The sequence below is a fragment of the Oncorhynchus tshawytscha genome, linkage group LG11 (genome assembly GCF_018296145.1).
Source record: "Oncorhynchus tshawytscha isolate Ot180627B linkage group LG11, Otsh_v2.0, whole genome shotgun sequence".
NCBI lineage: Eukaryota > Metazoa > Chordata > Actinopteri > Salmoniformes > Salmonidae > Oncorhynchus > Oncorhynchus tshawytscha.
In genome coordinates this window covers 165,947-186,083 of record NC_056439.1, presented here as the reverse complement: position 1 = coordinate 186,083, position 20,137 = coordinate 165,947, and the positions used below count along the sequence as shown (strand labels likewise).

The 20,137-nt window shown below is 45.1% G+C and overlaps 1 protein-coding gene across 12 annotated transcripts in view; it reads left to right on the top strand.

Moving 5' to 3' along the window:
• The window catches only part of LOC112234711 (type II inositol 3,4-bisphosphate 4-phosphatase), a 266,070-nt gene that overhangs the window by 193,505 nt on the left and 52,428 nt on the right, over positions 1-20,137 (top strand). For all 12 annotated transcript variants that reach the window (XR_006084508.1, XR_006084506.1, XR_006084507.1 and 9 more), the window contains 3 exons: positions 3,005-3,188; positions 13,760-14,113; positions 15,975-16,122. Coding sequence is in view for 9 of the 12 variants with exons in the window: in XM_042329620.1 (XP_042185554.1) it covers positions 3,005-3,188; positions 13,760-14,113; positions 15,975-16,122 (686 nt within the window). In the remaining 3 variants the exon portion in view is untranslated. The remainder of the gene's footprint in view (positions 1-3,004; positions 3,189-13,759; positions 14,114-15,974; positions 16,123-20,137) is intronic.

Below are 20,137 nucleotides of genomic sequence, written 5' to 3'. Positions count from 1 at the left end.
TAAAAATGAAAAAAAGTATTAATTATTCATCATTTTCATCTGGCTGCAGATATTAATTAGGTGGTTTTAGATTGAAGCGTTGGAAAGCATTGATCTATGATACAGTTTCAGGCAACTAGAGCAACATTTTACTTACTGTATCCAGACTATACCACACACTGTACTGTGGCGGTAATGATCCAACTAGAAAACATTTACCAGTGGACTGTTTTTGATTACCCTATTATCTAGACGACAAACCGATCCATAATCATCACTGTTCTAAATGGACAAAATAATTGTATGTGGAATGTGTACGTTCTGCTTACTAATGACATATAGGAACATGTCATGGGTTGGCTATTGATTGGAGGCAGAATGAGCTGAAATGAATCTGTTCTTGCAGGTGGTTTGCAATATGCCTGGACATTGGTTACTCTGTGGGTGGGTCATTGATTTAATCTAAATAACCTCCAGGCCCAGGTTCCGTCTACAGTATCATTGATCCATCTCCTTCGTTTCTCACTTCTCGCTCTCCGGTCAAGTTAGAAGAGTCAAATATAGTTCTGTGGTGAACTTCTGAGTATGTAAAATAGTTGAATATGTTTAGCACTGCTGAAACTAGCTGGATTCATACAGTCAAATGTAACCACATGCAATAAATGGTGAAACCTTTTTACAATGTTTCTTATTTGATCAGTTTTTATCTATACTGCTGTCCTCTAAAATCTTGACCCTTTTTCTCTCTCTCTCTCTCTCTCTCTCTCTCTCTCTCTCTCTCTCTCTCTCTCTCTCTCTCTCTCTCTCTCTCAATTCAATTCAATTCAATTCAATTCAATTCAAGGGCTTTATTGGCATTGGAAACGTGTTAACATTGCCAAAGCAAGTGAGGTAGATAATATATAAAGTGAAATAAACAATAAAAATTAACAGTAAAAATTACACATACAGAAGTTTCAAAACAATAAAGACATTACAAATGTCATATATATATATACAGTGTTTTAACAATGTACAAATGGTTAAAGGACACAAGATAAAATAAATAAGCATAAATATGGGTTGTATTTACAATGGTGTGTGTTCTTCACTGGTTGCCCTTTTCTCGTGGCAACAGGTCACAAATCTTGCTGCTGTGATGGCACACTGGAATTTCACCCAGTAGATATGGGAGTTTATCAAAATTGGATTTGTTTTCGAATTCTTTGTGGATCTGTGTAATCTGAGGGAAATATGTCTCTCTAATATGGTCATACATTGGGCAGGAGGTTAGGAAGTGCAGCTCAGTTTCCACCTCATTTTGTGGGCAGTGAGCACATAGCCTGTCTTCTCTTGAGAGCCATGTCTGCCTACGGCGGCCTTTCTCAATAGCAAGGCTATGCTCACTGAGTCTGTACATAGTCAAAGCTTTCCTTAATTTTGGGTCAGTCACAGTGGTCAGGTATTCTGCCGCTGTGTACTCTCTGTGTAGGGCCAAATAGCATTCTAGTTTGCGCTGTTTTTTTGTTAATTCTTTCCAATGTGTCAAGTAATTATCTTTTTGTTTTCTCATGATTTGGTTGGGTCTAATTGTGCTGCTGTCCTGGGGCTCTGTAGGGTGTGTTTGTGAACAGAGCCCCAGGACCAGCTTGCTTAGGGGACTCTTCTCCATGTTCATCTCTCTGTAGGTGATGGCTTTGTTATGGAAGGTTTGGGAATCGCTTCCTTTTAGGTGGTTATAGAATTTAACGGCTCTTTTCTGGATTTTGATCATTAGTGGGTATCGGCCTAATTCTGCTCTGCATGCATTATTTGGTGTTCTACGTTGTACACGGAGGATATTTTTGCAGAATTCTGCGTGCAGAGTCTCAATTTGGTGTTTGTCCCATTTTGCGAAGTCTTGGTTGGTGAGCAGACCCCAAAACTCACAACCATAAAGGGCAATGGGCTCTATGACTGATTCAAGTATTTTTAGCCAAACCCTAATTGGTATGTTGAAATTTATGTTCCTTTTGATGGCATAGAATGCCCTTCTTGCCTTGTCTCTCAGATCGTTCACAGCTTTGTGGAAGTTACCTGTGGCGCTGATGTTTAGGCCAAGGTATGTATAGTTTTTGGTGTGCTCTAGGGCAACAGTGTCTAGATGGAATTTGTATTTGTGGTCCTGGTGACTGGACCTTTTTTGGAACACCATTATTTTGGTCTTACTGAGATTTACTGTCAGGGCCCAGGTCTGACAGAATCTGTGCATAAGATCTAGGTGCTGCTGTTGGCCCTTCTTGGTTGGTGACAGAAGCACCAGATCGTCAGCAAACAGCATTTGACTTCGGATTCTAGTAGGGTGAGGCCGGGTGCTGCAGACTTTTCTAGTGCCCACGCCAATTCGTTGATATAAATGTTGAAGAGGGTGGGGCTTAAGCTGCATCCCTGTCTCACCCCATGACCCTGTGTGAAGAAATGTGTGTTTTTTTGCCAATTTTAACCGCACACTTGTTGTTTGTGTACATGGATTTTATAATGTCGTATGTTTTACCCCCAACACCACTTTCCATCAGTTTGTATAGCAGACCCTCATGCCAAATTGAGTCGAAGGCTTTTTTGAAATCAACAAAGCATGAGAAGACTTTGCCTTTGTTTTGATTTGTTTGGTTGTCAATTAGGGTGTGCAGGGTGAATACATGGTCTGTTGTACGGTAATTTGGTAAAAAGCCAATTTGACATTTGCTCAGTACATTGTTTTCATTGAGGAAATGTACGAGTCTGCTGTTAATGATAATGCAGATGATTTTCCCAAGGTTACTGTTGATGCATATTCCACGGTAGTTATTGGGGTCAAATTTGTCTTCACTTTTGTGGATTGGGGTGATCAGTCCTTGGTTCCAAATATTGGGGAAGATGCCAGAGCTAAGGATGATGTTAAAGAGTTTTAGTATAGCCAATTGGAATTTGTTGTCTGTGTATTTGATCATTTCATTGAGGATACCATCAACACCACATCTCTCTCTCTCTCTCTCTCTCTGTCTCTCTCTCTCCATCACCTCTCCAGTTTCAGCACAGCATACCAGTGCATCTACTACTCCCCAGAGCACACAGCCAAGGCCCAGGAGGTGTTGCACAGTGTGGGCCATCTCCAACCTCTCATCTCGGGCCTGGCAGACCAGCTGCTTCAGGCCGCCCAGCAGCACTCCATGGCTGGGCTGAGGGAGGCACTCAAGAACCTGGCTGGAAAGGTGAGTAGGCCTCTACCACCACAACTATCAGAACCACCACCACCTACCAGCTCTTTCCTTGTTCCTTTCCCCACCATTTAGCTCCAAGCCTGGGGCGGGAGTGCTGCTTAGTGCCCTTGGCTGGATCTCTAGCCACACAGGTCTCCAACCACCACCAAAATTTACCCCCTCTGTCCATGTTCCTTTCCCCCACGGTGGAGCTCAAAGGTACCCGGGTGCAGGAATGGTGCTGGGCTGAATGTCACCATCTGGATGTGTGTAGCACCACAGGGGAGCTCATTTTGGAGCTCTTCCCTCCTGCTGTGCTAGTGTGTAATCAGGCAAGGTGAAGCCTGGTAGGTGAAGCCTGGGAGGTGAAGCCTGGGAGGTGAAGCCTGGGAGGTGAAGCCTGGGAGGTGAAGCCTGGGAGGTGAAGCCGGGAAGGTGAGCTACCAGGGGGATTAAAACTGGAGCTATTTGTAGGAAATCTCCTTTACAGTGACTGAGTGTGAACATGTGTTTTGCCTCAGAGATGATTGGTTATACTGTATTTTGTTGAATATTTGGCTGCAGCAAGTGTATTTTAGTGACCTGAAGTTGCCCTTCAAGCATACTGTCACCTACTACAAAACATCTGCCGTGAAGACATCTAGCTCTAGGGTTAAACACACCCCAAACACACACACACCTCGTCATACCCACTGTCCATAACTCATCATTAAAACGCCAAAGCCAACTCAAGTGAATTGCAAGTCGACGAGCGCAGAGTTTTATGGACAAGACACTTGGTGTTTTATCCGTGTAATTATGAATTACATCTGGTGCTGTCAGATTTGCAATCTGCTGCAGTGAGTGAGTGAGAGATTGTTTTTGCCACAGTGGAGTAGAGCCCAATCAGACAGCTTAATTGGTACATTCTCTATGTCACCGCTTCCCCTCGTCCTTGATTAGACACGCAGGCGGCCTGGTCAGCACCGGCCCTGCTCCTCTGATTGGAACTTCAAAATGTGTGTCTCTCTGTCTCGGTTATTGGGTGTGTGTGGGTGGTGGGTGGAATGAGGGAGGCTTGTGGTAGGGTGTGTATGGGGAAAAATATGGTTGGATGGGGAGATTGATTGATGGTTGTCCATTGGACAGTTGTTCATGTCATATGCATGAGTAGTCTGTCATAGAATGTGTGTTTGCACATTTGCTTATAGTGCTGAGTTCACCCTAAGTAGCTCATATATCATTTATTTATTTATTTAATTTATTTTTTTACACTTTTTATTTCACCTTTATTTAACCAGGTAGGCCAGTTGAGAACAAGTTCTCATTTACATTATTGATAATCCGTAGTTCACCTAGCAAAACCACATATTCAGCACACAATTTTCACCATATAATGTAAGATCCTGGATCAATTAGGTGGTCTACCCATGGCGTTTCCACGGAAACTCTCAAAACACACACTCACTCACTCACTCACACACTGTGACTGGAACGAATTGCAAAAATCGCTGAAGTTGGAGACTTTTATCTCCCTCACCAACTTCAAACATCTGCTATCTGAGCAGCTAACCGATCGCTGCAGCTGTACATAGTCTATCGGTAAATAGCCCACCCAATTTTACCTACTTCATCCCCATACTGTTTATATTTATTTACTTTTCTGCTCTTTTGCACACCAATATCTCTACCTGTACATGACCATCTGATCATTTATCACTCCAGTGTTAATCTGCAAAATTGTAATTATTCGCCTACCTCCTCATGCCTTTTGCACACAATGTATATAGACTCTCTTTTTTTCTACTGTGTTATTGACTTGTTAATTGTTTACTCCATGTGTAACTCTGTGTTGTCTGTTCACACTGCTATGCTTTATCTTGGCCAGGTCGCAGTTGCAAATGAGAACTTGTTCTCAACTAGCCTACCTGGTTAAATAAAGGTGAAATAAAATAAATTTAAAAAAAACACACACACAGCCATGCTGGCTCCCTGGGTTGGTGTGTGTCTACTGTCCAGGATGTGGAGTTTCGGTCGAGAGGGAGGGAGGGAGGGAGGGGGAGGGAGGGAGGGAGGGAGGGAGGGAGGGAGGGAGGGAGGGAGGGAGGGAGGGAGGGAGGGAGGGAGGGAGGGAACTCCACATCCTGGACAGTGGTCTGAGAGGAGGGTTTCGGTCGATAGGGAGGGAGGGAGGGAGGGAGGGAGGGACAAACAGAGCCCAAATGAAAGCACAGAGAGGTTTGATCCACAGTCACGTTACTCACCAAGGACAGCTCCCACTGCCAGCGTCTCACACAGAGACTTCTCCTCCAGAGAGTCTGAGAGTGAGATGAGCAGTGGGGGGAGAAGTTAGCCTGGGATCCAAACTGATTATTTCACAATTTTCAGCTTGGATTCAAGGCTATGGAGGAGGGTTGTCACTGGGCCGGGTGGATGCTGTAACTCCCCTCAGGGAAAGGGATAGGGGGGAGTTTAATACAGAAAACCCACACTATGAAACAAAAAAAAGATCTACAACGATCTACGGGTTCTCAGATGCTGTGTTATTACTGCTACTGCTGCTATTGATGGTGATGATGATGATCAGTGAAAGAACGATGCATCAATTCATTTCCTGCCTTCTGGGAACTGATGCTTTATCCAAAAGCGCAGAATACCTATTACTATTATCTTCTATGCATTACTACAGTATAAGAGGATTGCTTTATTTGGGCAGAAAAACGTCCTGTGTTAAATTACATTGGATACGGCGTGCCTACCAGGCGTGCCTGTAAGGTCATACACTTCTCCCAGCCTATATCTAGAACTTTCCATTCAACATCTTTCTCTTCTCTGTACATGTTTCTCCTTTAATAAAGTAGGAAGTACCATACATGCACTACCGGTCAAAGGTTTTAGAACACCTACTCATTCCAGAGTTTTTCTTTATTTTTACTATTTTCTACATTGTAGAATAGTAGTGAAGACATTACAACTATGAAATAACACATATGGAATCATGTAGTAACCAGTGTTAAAGAAATCTAAATCTATTTCATATTCTTCAAATAGCCACCCTTTGCCTTGACAGCTTTGCACACTCTTGGCATTCTCTCAACCCGCTTCATGGCATAGTCACCTGGAATGCATTTCAATTAACAGGTGTGCTTTCTTAAAAGTTAATTTGTGGAATTTCTTTCCTTCTTAATGCGTTTGAGCCAATCAGTTGTGTTGTGACAAGGTAGGGGTGGTATACAGAAGATAGCCCTATTTGGGAAAAGACCAAGTCCATATTATGGCAAGAACAGCTCAAATAAGCAAAGAGAAACGACAGTCCATCATTACTTTAAGACATGAAGGTCAGTCAATGCGGACAATGTCAAGAACTTTGAAAGTTTCTTCAAGTGCAGTCGCAAATACCATCAAGCGCTATGATGAAACTGGCTGTCATGAGGACCGCCACTGGAAAGGAAGACCCAGAGTTACCGCTGCTGTTGAGGGTAAGTTCATTAGAGTTACCAGCCTCAGAAATCTCAGCCCAAATAAATGCTTCGCAGAGTTCAAGTAACAGACAACTGTTCAGAGGAGACTGATTGAATCAGGCCTTCATTGTCGAAATGCTACAAAGAACCCACTACTAAAGGACACCAATGAGAAGAAGAGACTTGCCTGGGCCAAGAAACATGAGCAATGGACATTAGACAGGTGGAAATTTGTAGTTTGGTCTGGAGTCCAACCACTGTGAGACGCAGAGTAGGTGAACGGATGATCTCCACATGTGTATTTCCCACCGTAAAGCATAGAGGAGGTGGTGTGATGATGCTTTGCTGGTGACACTGTGATTTATTTAGAATTCAAGGCACACTTAACCAGCATGGCTACCACAGCATTCTGCAGCGATACGCCATCCCATCTGGTTTGCGCTTAGTGGGACTATCATTTGTTTTTCAATAGGACAATGACCCACACACCTCCAGGCTGTGTAAGGGCTGTTTTACCAAGAAGGGGAGTGATGGAGTGCTGCATCAGATGACCTGGCCTCCACAATCCCCCGACCTCATCCAAATGAAGATGGTTTGCGATGAGTCGGACCGCAGAGTGAGGGGAAAGCAGCCAACAAGTGCTCAGCACATGTGGGAACTCCTTCAAGACTGTTGGAAAAGGATCCCAGGTGAAAAAGAAAGAAAAACCCTTGAATGAGTTGGTGTTCTAAAGCTTTTGACCGGTAGTGTAGGTTTGCAAAGGGAGGGTATATTACTGGAAAGTGTATCAGTAAACTACCAGACTTTTGAAAATTTTATACAGGTACTTCAGATTATCGCAGGTGTCTGTAATTATCTCTGGCCCTCTGTGTGTGGCCTTATCACATGTGAACATATATAAAATAATAAGATTTTTAAAAATATTTATAGAATGACAAAGATGTAAAACATTATCCTAAATATAAACCATCAACTTAGTGAATTCCATTGGTGTGGGTTTCAGCATGAAATATTCTTGATAAATATTTTTTACTATGTCTATGTCTTTGTTGTAAATGTTTCGGTGCCAAACTGGTGGCAATTTTAAAATTAGTTGGATTATTTTCTCTTGATCCACATCCACTAGAAACTCATGGACAATATGGACACAGATATAAAGAAATTATACTTTATATGAGTCTTTTTATTATTCAAATATAACTTACCAGAGTTACCATAGATTACCTGTTAATTTCCATAGTTACCATAGATGACCTGTTAATTTCCATAGTTACCATAGATGACCTGTTAATTTCCATAGTTACCATAGATGACCTGTTAGTTTCCATAGTTACCTGTTAATTGCCAGCGTTACCGTAGACGAGCTGTTAATTACCAGAGTTACCATAGATGACCTGTTAATTACCAGCGTTACCGTAGATGACCTGTTAATTGCCAGGGTCACCGTAGATGACCTGTTAATTGCCAGCGTTACCGTAGATGACCTGTTAATTGCCAGCGTTACAGTAGATGAACTGTTAATTGCCAGCGTTACCGTAGATGACCTGTTAATTGCCAGCGTTACCGTAGATGACCTGTTAATTGCCAGCGTTACCGTAGATGACCTGTTAATTGCCAGCGTTACCGTAGACGACCTGTTAATTGCCAGCGTTACCGTAGACGACCTGTTAATTGCCAGCGTTACCGTAGACGACCTGTTAATTGCCAGCGTTACCGTAGACGACCTGTTAATTGCCAGCGTTACCGTAGACGACCTGTTAATTGCCAGGGTCACCGTAGACGACCTGTTAATTGCCAGCGTTACCGTAGACGACCTGTTAATTGCCAGCGTTACCGTAGACGACCTGTTAATTGCCAGCGTTACCGTAGACGACCTGTTAATTGCCAGCGTTACCGTAGACGACCTGTTAATTGCCAGCGTTACCGTAGACGACCTGTTAATTGCCAGCGTTACCGTAGACGGCCTATTGATTGCCAGCGTTACCGTAGACGACCTGTTAATTGCCAGCGTTACCGTAGACGACCTGTTAATTGCCAGCGTTACCGTAGACGACCTGTTAATTGCCAGCGTTACCGTAGACGACCTGTTAATTGCCAGCGTTACCGTAGACGACCTGTTAATTGCCAGCGTTACCGTAGACGACCTGTTAATTGCCAGCGTTACCGTAGACGACCTGTTAATTGCCAGCGTTACCGTAGACGACCTGTTAATTGCCAGCGTTACCGTAGACGACCTGTTAATTGCCAGCGTTACCGTAGACGACCTGTTAATTGCCAGCGTTACCGAAGATGACCTGTTAATTGCCAGCGTTACCGAAGATGACCTGTTAATTGCCAGCTTTACCGAAGATTACCTGTTAATTGCCAGTGTTACCATTGACGACCTGTTAATTGCCAGCATTACCGAAGATGACCTGTTAATTACCAGCATTACCGAAGATTCCAGTAACTTTGGTAAATGACCAGTAGATTTATAACCCTAATCATACAGTATAGTACAGACTCCTCTCATCCTCTTCAAATAAGCGGTGAGCGTATAGCCTTGCAGTTTTTTCGTCTACTTTAGATCAAAGATTCAGTATCACACATAAAAACCACTCCTCCTCTTGCAGTTCTTTCATCTACTTTAGATCAAACATACAGTATCACACATAAAAACCACTCCTCCAACCGTAAGCATTTCACCTCTGACTTCCACTTTTCCCTCAGTTGAGATCACAGATGTATTGAAGAACGCAATGTTTCTTTCTCTCAGGGGATTTCCGGTCCTTAGTTCTCCACAGTAGGTGAAGGTGAGAACCAGATGTTTCTTTCTCTCAGGGGATTTCCGGTCCTTAGTTCTCCACAGTAGGTGAGGGTGAGAACCAGATGTTTCTTTCTCTCAGGGGATTTCCGGTCCTTAGTTCTCCACAGTAGGTGAGGGTGAGAACCAGATGTTTCTTTCTCTCAGGGGATTTCCGGTCCTTAGTTCTCCACAGTAGGTGAGGGTGAGAACCAGAGTGAAGTGAAGTTCTCACCTGAGATTGAGAGGTGAGCAAAAGTAGGATAAGATAACAAAGCGAGCGATTTGAAATGTGTTTTTCTTTCACCAGAGACAGTTTAAACCAAGTCCTAGATTAGAACACACATTCATCTGATATTGTACCGTATGTTTAGTGGACTCGCTGTCTAAGAAACCGACCCTGAGAGTTTTTCTCTGTCAGACGCAACACCTTCAAATGCACCACACAGCACAGTATAGACAATCCTCCCCTAAGAATGGTTCACTACTTTCAAATCTACCCGTAATGCAAACAACTGAGAGAGAGAATAAACCTGGAGATTATCAACTATCTGAGTCATTGTGAGTTAGTTGATATTCTAATAGACTAACTCACAATGACTCAGATAGTCTATTAGAAAATAAACTAACTCACAATGACTCAGATAGTTGATATTTTAATAGACTAACTCACAATGACATAGATAGTTGATATTCTAATAGACTAACTCACAATGACTCAGATAGTTGATATTCTAATAGACTAACTCACAATGACTCAGATAGTTGATATTCTAAGACTAACTCACAATGACTCAGATAGTTGATATTCTAATAGACTAACTCATAATGACTCAGATAGTTGATATTCTAAGACTAACTCACAATGACATAGATAGTTGATATTCTAATAGACTAACTCACAATGACTCAGATAGTTGATATTCTAATAGACTAACTCACAATGACTCAGATAGTTGATATTCTAAGACTAACTCACAATGACTCAGATAGTTGATATTCTAAGACTAACTCACAATGACTCAGTTGATATTCTAATAGACTAACTCATAATGACTCAGATAGTTGATATTCTAATAGACTAACTCACAATGACTCAGATAGTCTATTAGAATATCAACTATCTGAGTCATTGTGAGTTAGTCTATTAGAATATCAACTATCTGAGTCAATGTGGAAGCCAATGAAAACTAAATGTCTTCCATCGATTGCAAATGAACGTCGTGGAAGATAAGCACATATCTGTTTGAATATGGATTTTGGCATTTTAAGTTCCTTTTGGGTTTTTGTGGGAGTTTTGATCCTATTGAGGTTTTTTGCTTCACTGATTTGTGTGTGAGGTTGGATTGTTTGGAAGTGTGTGGGGTTGGATTGTGGGGAAGTGTGTGGGGTTGGATTGTGGGGAAGTGTGTGGGGTTGGATTGTGGGGAAGTGTGTGTGTGAGGGTTGGATTTGGGGAAGTGTGTGGGGTTGGATTGTGGGGAAGTGTGTGGGGTTGGATTGTGGGGAAGTGTGTGGGGTTGGATTGTGGGGAAGTGTGTGGGGTTGGATTGTGGGGAAGTGTGTGGGGGGATTTGATTGTGGGGAAGTGTGTGGGGTTGGATTGTGGGGAAGTGTGTGGGGTTGGATTGTTTGGAAGTGTGTGGGGTTGGGTTGTGGGGAAGTGTGTGGGGTTGGGTTGTGAGGAAGTGTGTGGGGTTGGATTGTGGGGAAGTGTGTGGGGTTGGATTGTGGGGAAGTGTGTGGGGTTGGATTGTGGGGAAGTGTGTGGGGTTGGATTGTTTGGAAGTGTGGGGGTTGGATTGTGGGGAAGTGTGTGGGGTTGGATTGTGGGGAAGTGTGTGGGGTTGGATTGTGGGGAAGTGTGTGGGGTTGGATTGTTTGGAAGTGTGTGGGGTTGGGTTGTGGGGAAGTGTGTGGGGAAGTGTGTGGGGTTGGGTTGTGAGGAAGTGTGTGGGGTTGGGTTGTGAGGAAGTGTGTGGGGTTGGATTGTGGGGAAGTGTGTGGGGTTGGATTGTGGGGAAGTGTGTGGGGTTGGATTGTGGGGAAGTGTGTGGGGTTGGATTGTGGGGAAGTGTGTGGGGTTGGATTGTGGGGAAGTGTGTGGGGTTGGATTGTGGGGAAGTGTGTGGGGTTGGATTGTGGGGAAGTGTGTGGGGTTGGGTTGTGGCGAAGTGTGTGGGGTTGGATTGTGGCGAAGTGTGTGGGGTTGGATTGTGGGGAAGTGTGTGGGGTTGGATTGTGGGGAAGTGTGTGGGGTTGGATTGTGGGGAAGTGTGTGGGGTTGGGTTGTGGGGAAGTGTGTGGGATTGGGTTGTGGGGAAGTGTGTGGGGTTGGATTGTGGGGAAGTGTGTGGGGTTGGGTTGTGGGGAAGTATGTGGGGTTGGGGTGTGGGGAAGTGTGTGGGGTTGGGTTGTGGGGAAGTGTGTGGGGTTGGATTGTGGGGAAGTGTGTGGGGTTGGGTTGTGGGGTTGGATTGTGGGGAAGTGTGTGGGGTTGGGTTGTGGGGAAGTGTGTGGGGTTGGGTTGTGGGGAAGTGTGTGGGGTTGGATTGTGGGGAAGTGTGTGGGGTTGGATTGTGGGGAAGTGTGTGGGGTTGGATTGTGGGGAAGTGTGTGGGGTTGGGTTGTGGGGAAGTGTGTGGGGTTGGGTTGTGGGGAAGTGTGTGGGGTTGGATTGTGGGGAAGTGTGTGGGGTTGGATTGTGGGGAAGTGTGTGGGGTTGGGTTGTGGGGAAGTGTGTGGGGTTGGATTGTGGGGAAGTGTGTGGGGTTGGGTTGTGGGGAAGTGTGTGCATGCGTGCCTTTTTGTGCGTGCGAGTATCCGTGTTGATAAAGTTTTCTCCTAATTGAAGTAAATGTGAACTTGCACCAAATGTTAATCAAGTTATGTATTTCAATCCAGAGTTATACCGCCCTAAAATGATTCATTGACAGTTATAATGTAATCTATATACTGTACATGATGCAGTTAGTGAATGTAGGCAGTTAGTGAATGGAATGGAATCCCACTCTGTTACTGTTTGTCCACACATGTACTATTCAACCACCACCATAACCCTGTATGACAAGGCCCTACAAGAAAGGCTGTCTGCCAAAACCAGGCCTCTATGACTCCCAGCGCTAGCAGGGGTTTTTGTTCTGCTCAGTTAATATACAGACATACAGATTGTTCCTTATCAGATCACTTTGCCAGATACAAAGCTGAAACAGAACCCTGAAAACACAAAGAGGTCTTCCAGGAGCAACTACAGTCTAGATAGCCACTGAGGGACAAAGACACCATTCTCCAGTCTCACACTGTTTCCGTACAAGCCCTCCAACATCCAAAGTGCCACCTACCCCTCTCTCACCTCAGAGATTCCTCTCTCTCACCCCAGAGAGGTAAACAGATTCCTCTCTACCCTCTCACCTTATAGAGGTAACAAGTTCCTCTCTACCCTCTCACCTCAGAGAGGTAAACATATTCCTCTCTACCCTCTCACCTCAGAGAGGTAAACAGATTCCTCTTTACCCTCTCACCTCAGAGAGGTACACAGATTCCTCTCTACCCTCTCTCACCTCAGAGAGGTGCACAGACTCCTCTCTACCCTCTCTCACCTCAGAGAGGTGCACAGATTCCTCTCTACCCTCTGGGTCATGTTTCAGGGGGTTAGTGGCAGCACGGGGAGAGATGCTCCAGGTGGGTTTCGTTTACTAACGTATGCCGCATTCATTTGTTCAATCACTCATTGGTTCTCTTGTTCGCCTGTTCAAAGGATCTCTGCTCATGTGTCATATTAGACTGCATGTGGTTTGCTGTGGTAATAGAATTGCTTATTGCGATGCTAACTCAATTATTCCTGAGAGCCCTTATCTGTGGTGCCGGGGTACGAGCCGTCTTGGCTCTGGATGATCATCAGCATTCAGCAGCTTGTGAATTTGAGAACAAAGGAGGTAGCTACCCCTCGGAGGCGAGAGGGCTCACCGAGGAGTAATTGAATTGTTTCTTGTTGTTGACGTTGTTGCCGGTGCCTGGCGCCGGCGCTGGCGAACACAGTGGGGAAGGCTAGCGAGGAGGAAAGCTAATCTTCCATCACTCCTTAATTTTACTAGCCCGCTAAACACACACACACACACACACACACACACACACACACACACACACACACACACACACACTCAGTTTTTGATGAACTCCTCTCCCTCTCCCCTGTTCTCTGGCACTCTCATTCACCCTCTCTCTCTTTTTCATTCTGCCTACCTTTATCTCACTCTCTCCTTTCCTCTCTCTCTCTCTCGCTCTGTCTGTATTTCTCCCTACCTCACCACCCTCCCATCCCACTCATTCAATCACCCTCTCTTCCCTCTGATTTCTTGCAGACGGAGCAGTTTGTGCATGCGCTCAAAGACGAGCTGGTGAAGAGCGCCTTGCTGGCCCTCCACGCTGCACAGCCCGGCTATGTTACGAAGAACCAGAATCAGACCCTGCCAGGCCACCAGGGTCACAGCCACCAGGACCACCCTAGTCCAAGCCAGAGGGGTCAACAAGGCCAGAGTCCACCCCAGAACCCAGGCCACAGTCCTGGGCAGCCATCGGCTACAGACAGCCCTGTGGTGGTGTGTAATAATGTGGATGGTGGCTCCCAGACGGCTCCCATCAGAGAAGACGGGCAGGCACCTCTGAAGCGCCAGGACTCCATACCGTGCCATAAGGAGTACGACGAGGAGGAATGGGCAAGTCCTGCTGTTTCTATGCCATCCTCTCACTCTGTGTCTGCTCTGCTCTGTCTGTCTGTGGGTCTCAATCTCTGTCCCCCTTCTTCCTCTCTCTCAATTCAATTCAAGGGCTGTAATGGCATGGGAAACATGTTAACATTGCCAAAACAAGTGAAATAAACAATAAAAAAATGAACAGTAAACATTACGCTCAAAGACGTTCCAGAAGAATAAAGACATTTCAAATGTCATATTATGTACAGTGTTGTAACAATGTGCAAATAGTTAAAGTACAAAAAGGAAAATAATCAAAATATAAAAATGGGTTGTATTTACAATGGTGTTTGTTCTTCACTGGTTGCCCTTTTCTTGTGGCAACAGGTCACAAATCTTGCTGCTGTCATGGTACACTGGTATTTCACCCAATAGTTCATCAAAATTGGACTTGTTTTCAAATTCTTTGTGGGTCTGTTTTAATCTGAGGGAAATATGCGTCTCTAATATTGTCATACATTGGGCAGGAGGTTAGGAAGTGCAGCTCAGTTTCCACCTCATTGTGTGGGCAGTGTGCACATAGCCTGTCTTCTCTTGAGAGCCATGTCTGCCTACGGCTGCCTTTCTCAATAGCAAGGCTATGCTCACTGAGTCTGTACATAGTCAAAGCTCACTCACTCTCTCTGTTTGTCTTTCTCTCTGTCTCTCTCTATCGCTCTCTCACTCTCTCTGTCTCTGTCACTCTCTCTGTCTCTCTCACTCTCTGTCTCGGTCTCTCTCTCTATCTCTCTCTCCCTCTTTTGCCAGTGCAAGTCTAAAATTGGCTGTATCTGATGATAAATAAATGTTAGTATCAGTTACAGAAGTCTTAAGAAACAGTGTGTGCGCGTGCCGTGCGGGCTAATAGAAACGATGGGGACTCAGTCCAATGAAGCCAGAGCTGACAGCAGGGACTTAGCCGGAGTCACACACTACAATTCCTAATCAGCCATCAAACAACTGTCTGCCTTTGAGAAGAGTTCAAAAACACTCACCTCTGAGACAAAGGACATCCAAACTGCACTCCAACACACACACACTAAGCCATGCTTGGCAAGCCTAATTACTTTTCCCAACAGGCAGAAAGTGAATAAATCAATGAAAAAAGGTGGGTATTATGAGGACAATACGAAACAGAGGAGTTTGGAGGCTTTCCACTCCGAAGTAGAAAAGCACTTTGAGAGTTATCTCTTCAAGCAGGCTGCAATTGCCATCGGAAACATACTGTGACCTCCCGGGTTGAGTTTCCTGAGAGTACAGAAACTCTTCATAGTGCTTCTGTGACCCATTTTGATTTTGAGACAATGAAAGTTAAAGGCTAGTAGAACTCGGGTGATAAGGGCTTTGAACAGCCAACGTCCAATCATACTCAAACCCACTGTAGTGGCCCAAGGCAGAGATATACATCCATATTTAACATGGTTGATATTATTTATTACATTCTATGTTTTAGGATCAAATAGTACCTTGAACATCGTGGTTCGCTAACAGACAGGTGTGGAACGTGGATTGGTCTTCCAGAAAGATCACATGGGGCGGCAGGTAGCCTAGTGGTTAGAACGTTGGACTAGTAAGCGAAAGGTTACAAGATTGAATCCGCGAGCTGACAAGATAAAAATCTGTCGTTCTGCCCCTGAACAAGGCAATTAACCCACTGTTCCTTGGCCGTCATTGTAAATAAGTCTTAACTGACTTGCCTAGTTATATAAAATAAAAATAAACATGCAGATTGACATCTTTCCTTTCCACACACACACACACACACACACACACACACACACACACACACACACACACACACACACACACAGAGGCCAGGTGCTGATGTTGTGTTTGTCTCCTCTAGGACAGGGTGTGGGCCGACGTGGCGAAGAGCCTCAACTGTGTCATCGCCATGGTGGACAAGCTCCAGGAGCAGGAACCAATCAACAACAACCAGGAACAACCAATCCCTAAGCAGGTCCTGGCTGACGTCATCACCTCCCACAACCCCGGTAAGAGTTTCACCTCTGAATGTGTCGTGTATCAAAGAGTGACTCAAGTAGGAGTTAACAGAGAAACACGGCTCTACACCCGTAACAATGTCCTATAGCCTAGTCCCAGATCTATTGGTGTTGTCTTGCCATGTTGAGATCGCCTACATAAGGTTATATAGTCCTGCAATACCAACCAGAAAGACTTCCATAGAGTCCTGGATGTATCTAGATGGCACAAGCTCTCGTCCTCGGTCTTAACTCCTTCTCACCATAGGGTGGCAGTCACGTCCCACGACAGCCAGTATTTGGTCTGCACAAAATCTGCACACACACACTCAAGACTCTCAGAACTGACAGAATGAAGCACAGGAGGTTGGTGGCACCTTAGTCGGGGAGGACGGGCTCGTGGTAATGACCGGATAATACAGCTAAATACGTCACACGTGATGTCATTCTATTCGCTCCATTCCAGCCATTATTATGAGCCCTCCTCACCTCAGCAGCCTCCTCTGGAATTAAGGTAAGAAGGAGAGAGTGCATAAATAACCACAGAGAAGTGGAGCAAGGACCTCTTGTTATTCACACCCAGACGTTATCTCCCCTGCATCCGATCAAATCCTCTCTCAGGCCTCTGCTCAGACGAGGGCGTGTCGTGTCCCTACTAATGGCAAGTGGTTGGCAGATTGGTGCAAGCTTAAGCCTGACTGGGCGAAGGTGTTGGCTCCCGTATCAGGATAGTGTGCATGTTGGTGAATCATTACTGTGTATGAGCATAGCAGCCAATCTAGTGACACGTCTTTGTCCAAACATTCACAGAGGTAAGCAGGACCTACAGCATTTTATTAAGATAGAGAACAGACACAGGGAGTAATCAGGACCTACAGCATTTTATTAAGATAGAGAACAGACACAGGGAGTAAGCAGGACCTACAGCATTTTATTAAGATAGAGAACAGACACAGGGAGTAATCAGGACCTACAGCATTTTATTAAGGTAGAGAACAGACACAGAGGTAAGCAGGACCTACAGCATTTTATTAAGGTAGAGAACAGACACAGAGGTAAGCAGGACCTGCAGCATTTTATTAAGGTAGAGAACAGACACAGGGAGTAAGCAGGACCTACAGCATTTTATTAAGGTAGAGAACAGACACAGGGAGTAATCAGGACCTACAGCATTTTATTAAGGTAGAGAACAGACACAGAGGTAAGCAGGACCTACAGCATTTTATTAAGGTAGAGAACAGACACAGAGGTAAGCAGGACCTGCAGCATTTTATTAAGGTAGAGAACAGACACAGAGGTAAGCAGGACCTGCAGCATTTTATTAAGGTAGAGAACAGACACAGGGAGTAATCAGGACCTGCAGCATTTTATTAAGGTAGAGAACAGACACAGGGAGTAATCAGGACCTGCAGCATTTTATTAAGGTAGAGAACAGACACAGAGGTAAGCAGGACCTGCAGCATTTTATTAAGGTAGAGAACAGACACAGAGGTAAGCAGGACCTGCAGCATTTTATTAAGGTAGAGAACAGACACAGAGGTAAGCAGGACCTGCAGCATTTTATTAAGGTAGAGAACAGACACAGAGGTAAGCAGGACCTGCAGCATTTTATTAAGGTAGAGAACAGACACAGGGAGTAATCAGGACCTACAGCATTTTATTAAGGTAGAGAACAGACACAGGGAGTAAGCAGGACCTACAGCATTTTATTAAGGTAGAGAACAGACACAGGGAGTAATCAGGACCTACAGCATTTTATTAAGGTAGAGAACAGACACAGGGAGTAAGCAGGACCTACAGCATTTTATTAAGGTAGAGAACAGACACAGGGAGTAATCAGGACCTACAGCATTTTATTAAGGTAGAGAACAGACACAGGGAGTAAGCAGGACCTACAGCATTTTATTAAGGTAGAGAACAGACACAGGGAGTGGTCATCCTCAACTGTTTGGAGAGAAAGGGAAGATTAATGAGTTTTTTTTCTCTGTGGCGCTGTTCAGGCCGAGGGCTGTGATTGGTCCAGCCAAGACTCCCATTGACAAGGCATTGTGGGAGTTTGTCTGTTTTGACAGGGACCGGTGGGAAGAGGAAGGGTTGAATGTGTGTATAGTGTGTTTTCAAAACGAGATGAGGCATGATTTGTTTTGCAAGGGGAACCCAGATGTTGAGAGCTAAGATTTTAAAAAATCTGCTTTGTGTGGGGGTGGAGGAGATGTGTGTGTGTGTGTGTGTGCGTACTTGTTTTCAATTTGTGAGTGAAAGAGAGAGAAAGGGAGCAAGAAAGGTGAGGGGGAGTGTGGGATTAAAGAGATTTGATGAGCTTTTCCTGGCTTTTGTTGACATAAGCAGTCAGTGGGGAAAAAAACATATTAAAAGTTTTTCCACAATGGTGTTCCTCACACCATCACATGTAGGCTTCGTCACAGCATTGGAGCCATGGAAGAAAGGGGGATACCTAGTCAGTTGTACAACTGAATGCATTCAGAGGGGTGCGGGGGCTGCCTAAATCGACATCCATGGCGCCTGGGGAACAGTGGGTTAACTGCCTTGATCAGGGACAGAACGACAGATTTGTACCTTGTCAGCTTCGGGATTCGATCCAGCAACCTTTTGGTTACTGGCCAAACACGCCTACCCGCCAGGCTACTTCCCGCCCCCATGCAGAATACATAGGCAGCCGAGTTCCTTTAAAACAAATCGAATCCATGGACAACACTGCCCCCTATTGACCATCACTTGTCCCAACATCACAGTGCGGTGGCCTCCTGGCATAGCCACGGGAAGTAGTTTGGGGGTGGGTGCGCTGAAGACATCTTTATTGTCGGTCCATTAATACAGGACTAGTAAAGGCCCACTACACTACTTTTGTTATAGAAAAAAAGCGGCCTAACCCGGACGACGCTGGGCCAATTGTGTGTCGCCCCATGAGCCTCCCGGTCACAGCCAACTGTGGCAGAACCTGGGCTCAGACCCAGAATCTCTGGTGACACAGCTAGCACTGCGATGCAGTGCCTTAGACCACTACTCCACCCGGGAGGCCCTCTCTTGCACTCAGTTTGATAGAACTCGGCAGGTAGGTTGGCCCAAATATCTTGGAGGACTAACCACAGTTCTTCTGTGGATTAAGGCAGCCTCAGGTGCTTCTCTCTCTTCATGTAATCCCAGACAGACTCGATGATGTTGGGATCAGGGCTCTGTGGGGGCCATACCATCACTTCCAGGACTCCTCGTTCTTCTTTACGCTGATAGTTCTTAATGACTTGCACTGTATGATTGGGTTCGTTGTCATGCTGCAGAATACATTTAGGGGCAATCAGATGCCTCCCTGATGGTATTACATGATGGATAAGTATCTGCCTGTACTTCTCAGCATTGAGGAGACCATTAATTCTGACCAAATCCCAAATTATCCCAACTCCATTTGCAGAAATGCAGCCTCAAACTTGCAAGGAACCTCCACCATGCTTCACTGTTGTCTGCAGACACTCATTCGTGTACCACTCTCCAGCCCTTCGGCGAACAAATTGCCTTCTGCTACAGCCAAATATTTGACTCATCAGTCCAGAGCACCTGTTGCCATTTTTCTGCACCCCAGTTCCTGTGTTTTCGTGCATAGTTGAGTCACTTGGCCTTGTTTCCACGTCGGAGGTATGGCTTTTTGGCTGCAAGTCTTCCATGAAGGCCACTTCTGACCAGACTTCTCCGGACAGTCGATGGGTGTACCATGGTCCCACTGTTTTCTGCCAATTCTGACAGGTGGCACTGCTGGACATCTTCCCTTTGCAAAGGGAAGTAAGCATGATGTGTCTTTCATCTGCTGCAGTAAGTTTCCTTGGCCGACCACTGTGTGTACGGTCCTCAACGTTGCCCGTTTCTTTGTGCTTCTTCAAAAGAGCTTGGACATCTGGAAACCCCTGTCTGCCTTGACATTTCTGCCTGGAAGAGACCTTGCTGATGCAGTATAACCACCTTGTGTCTTGTTGCTGTGCTCAGTCTTGCCATGGTGTATGACTTTTGACAGAAACCT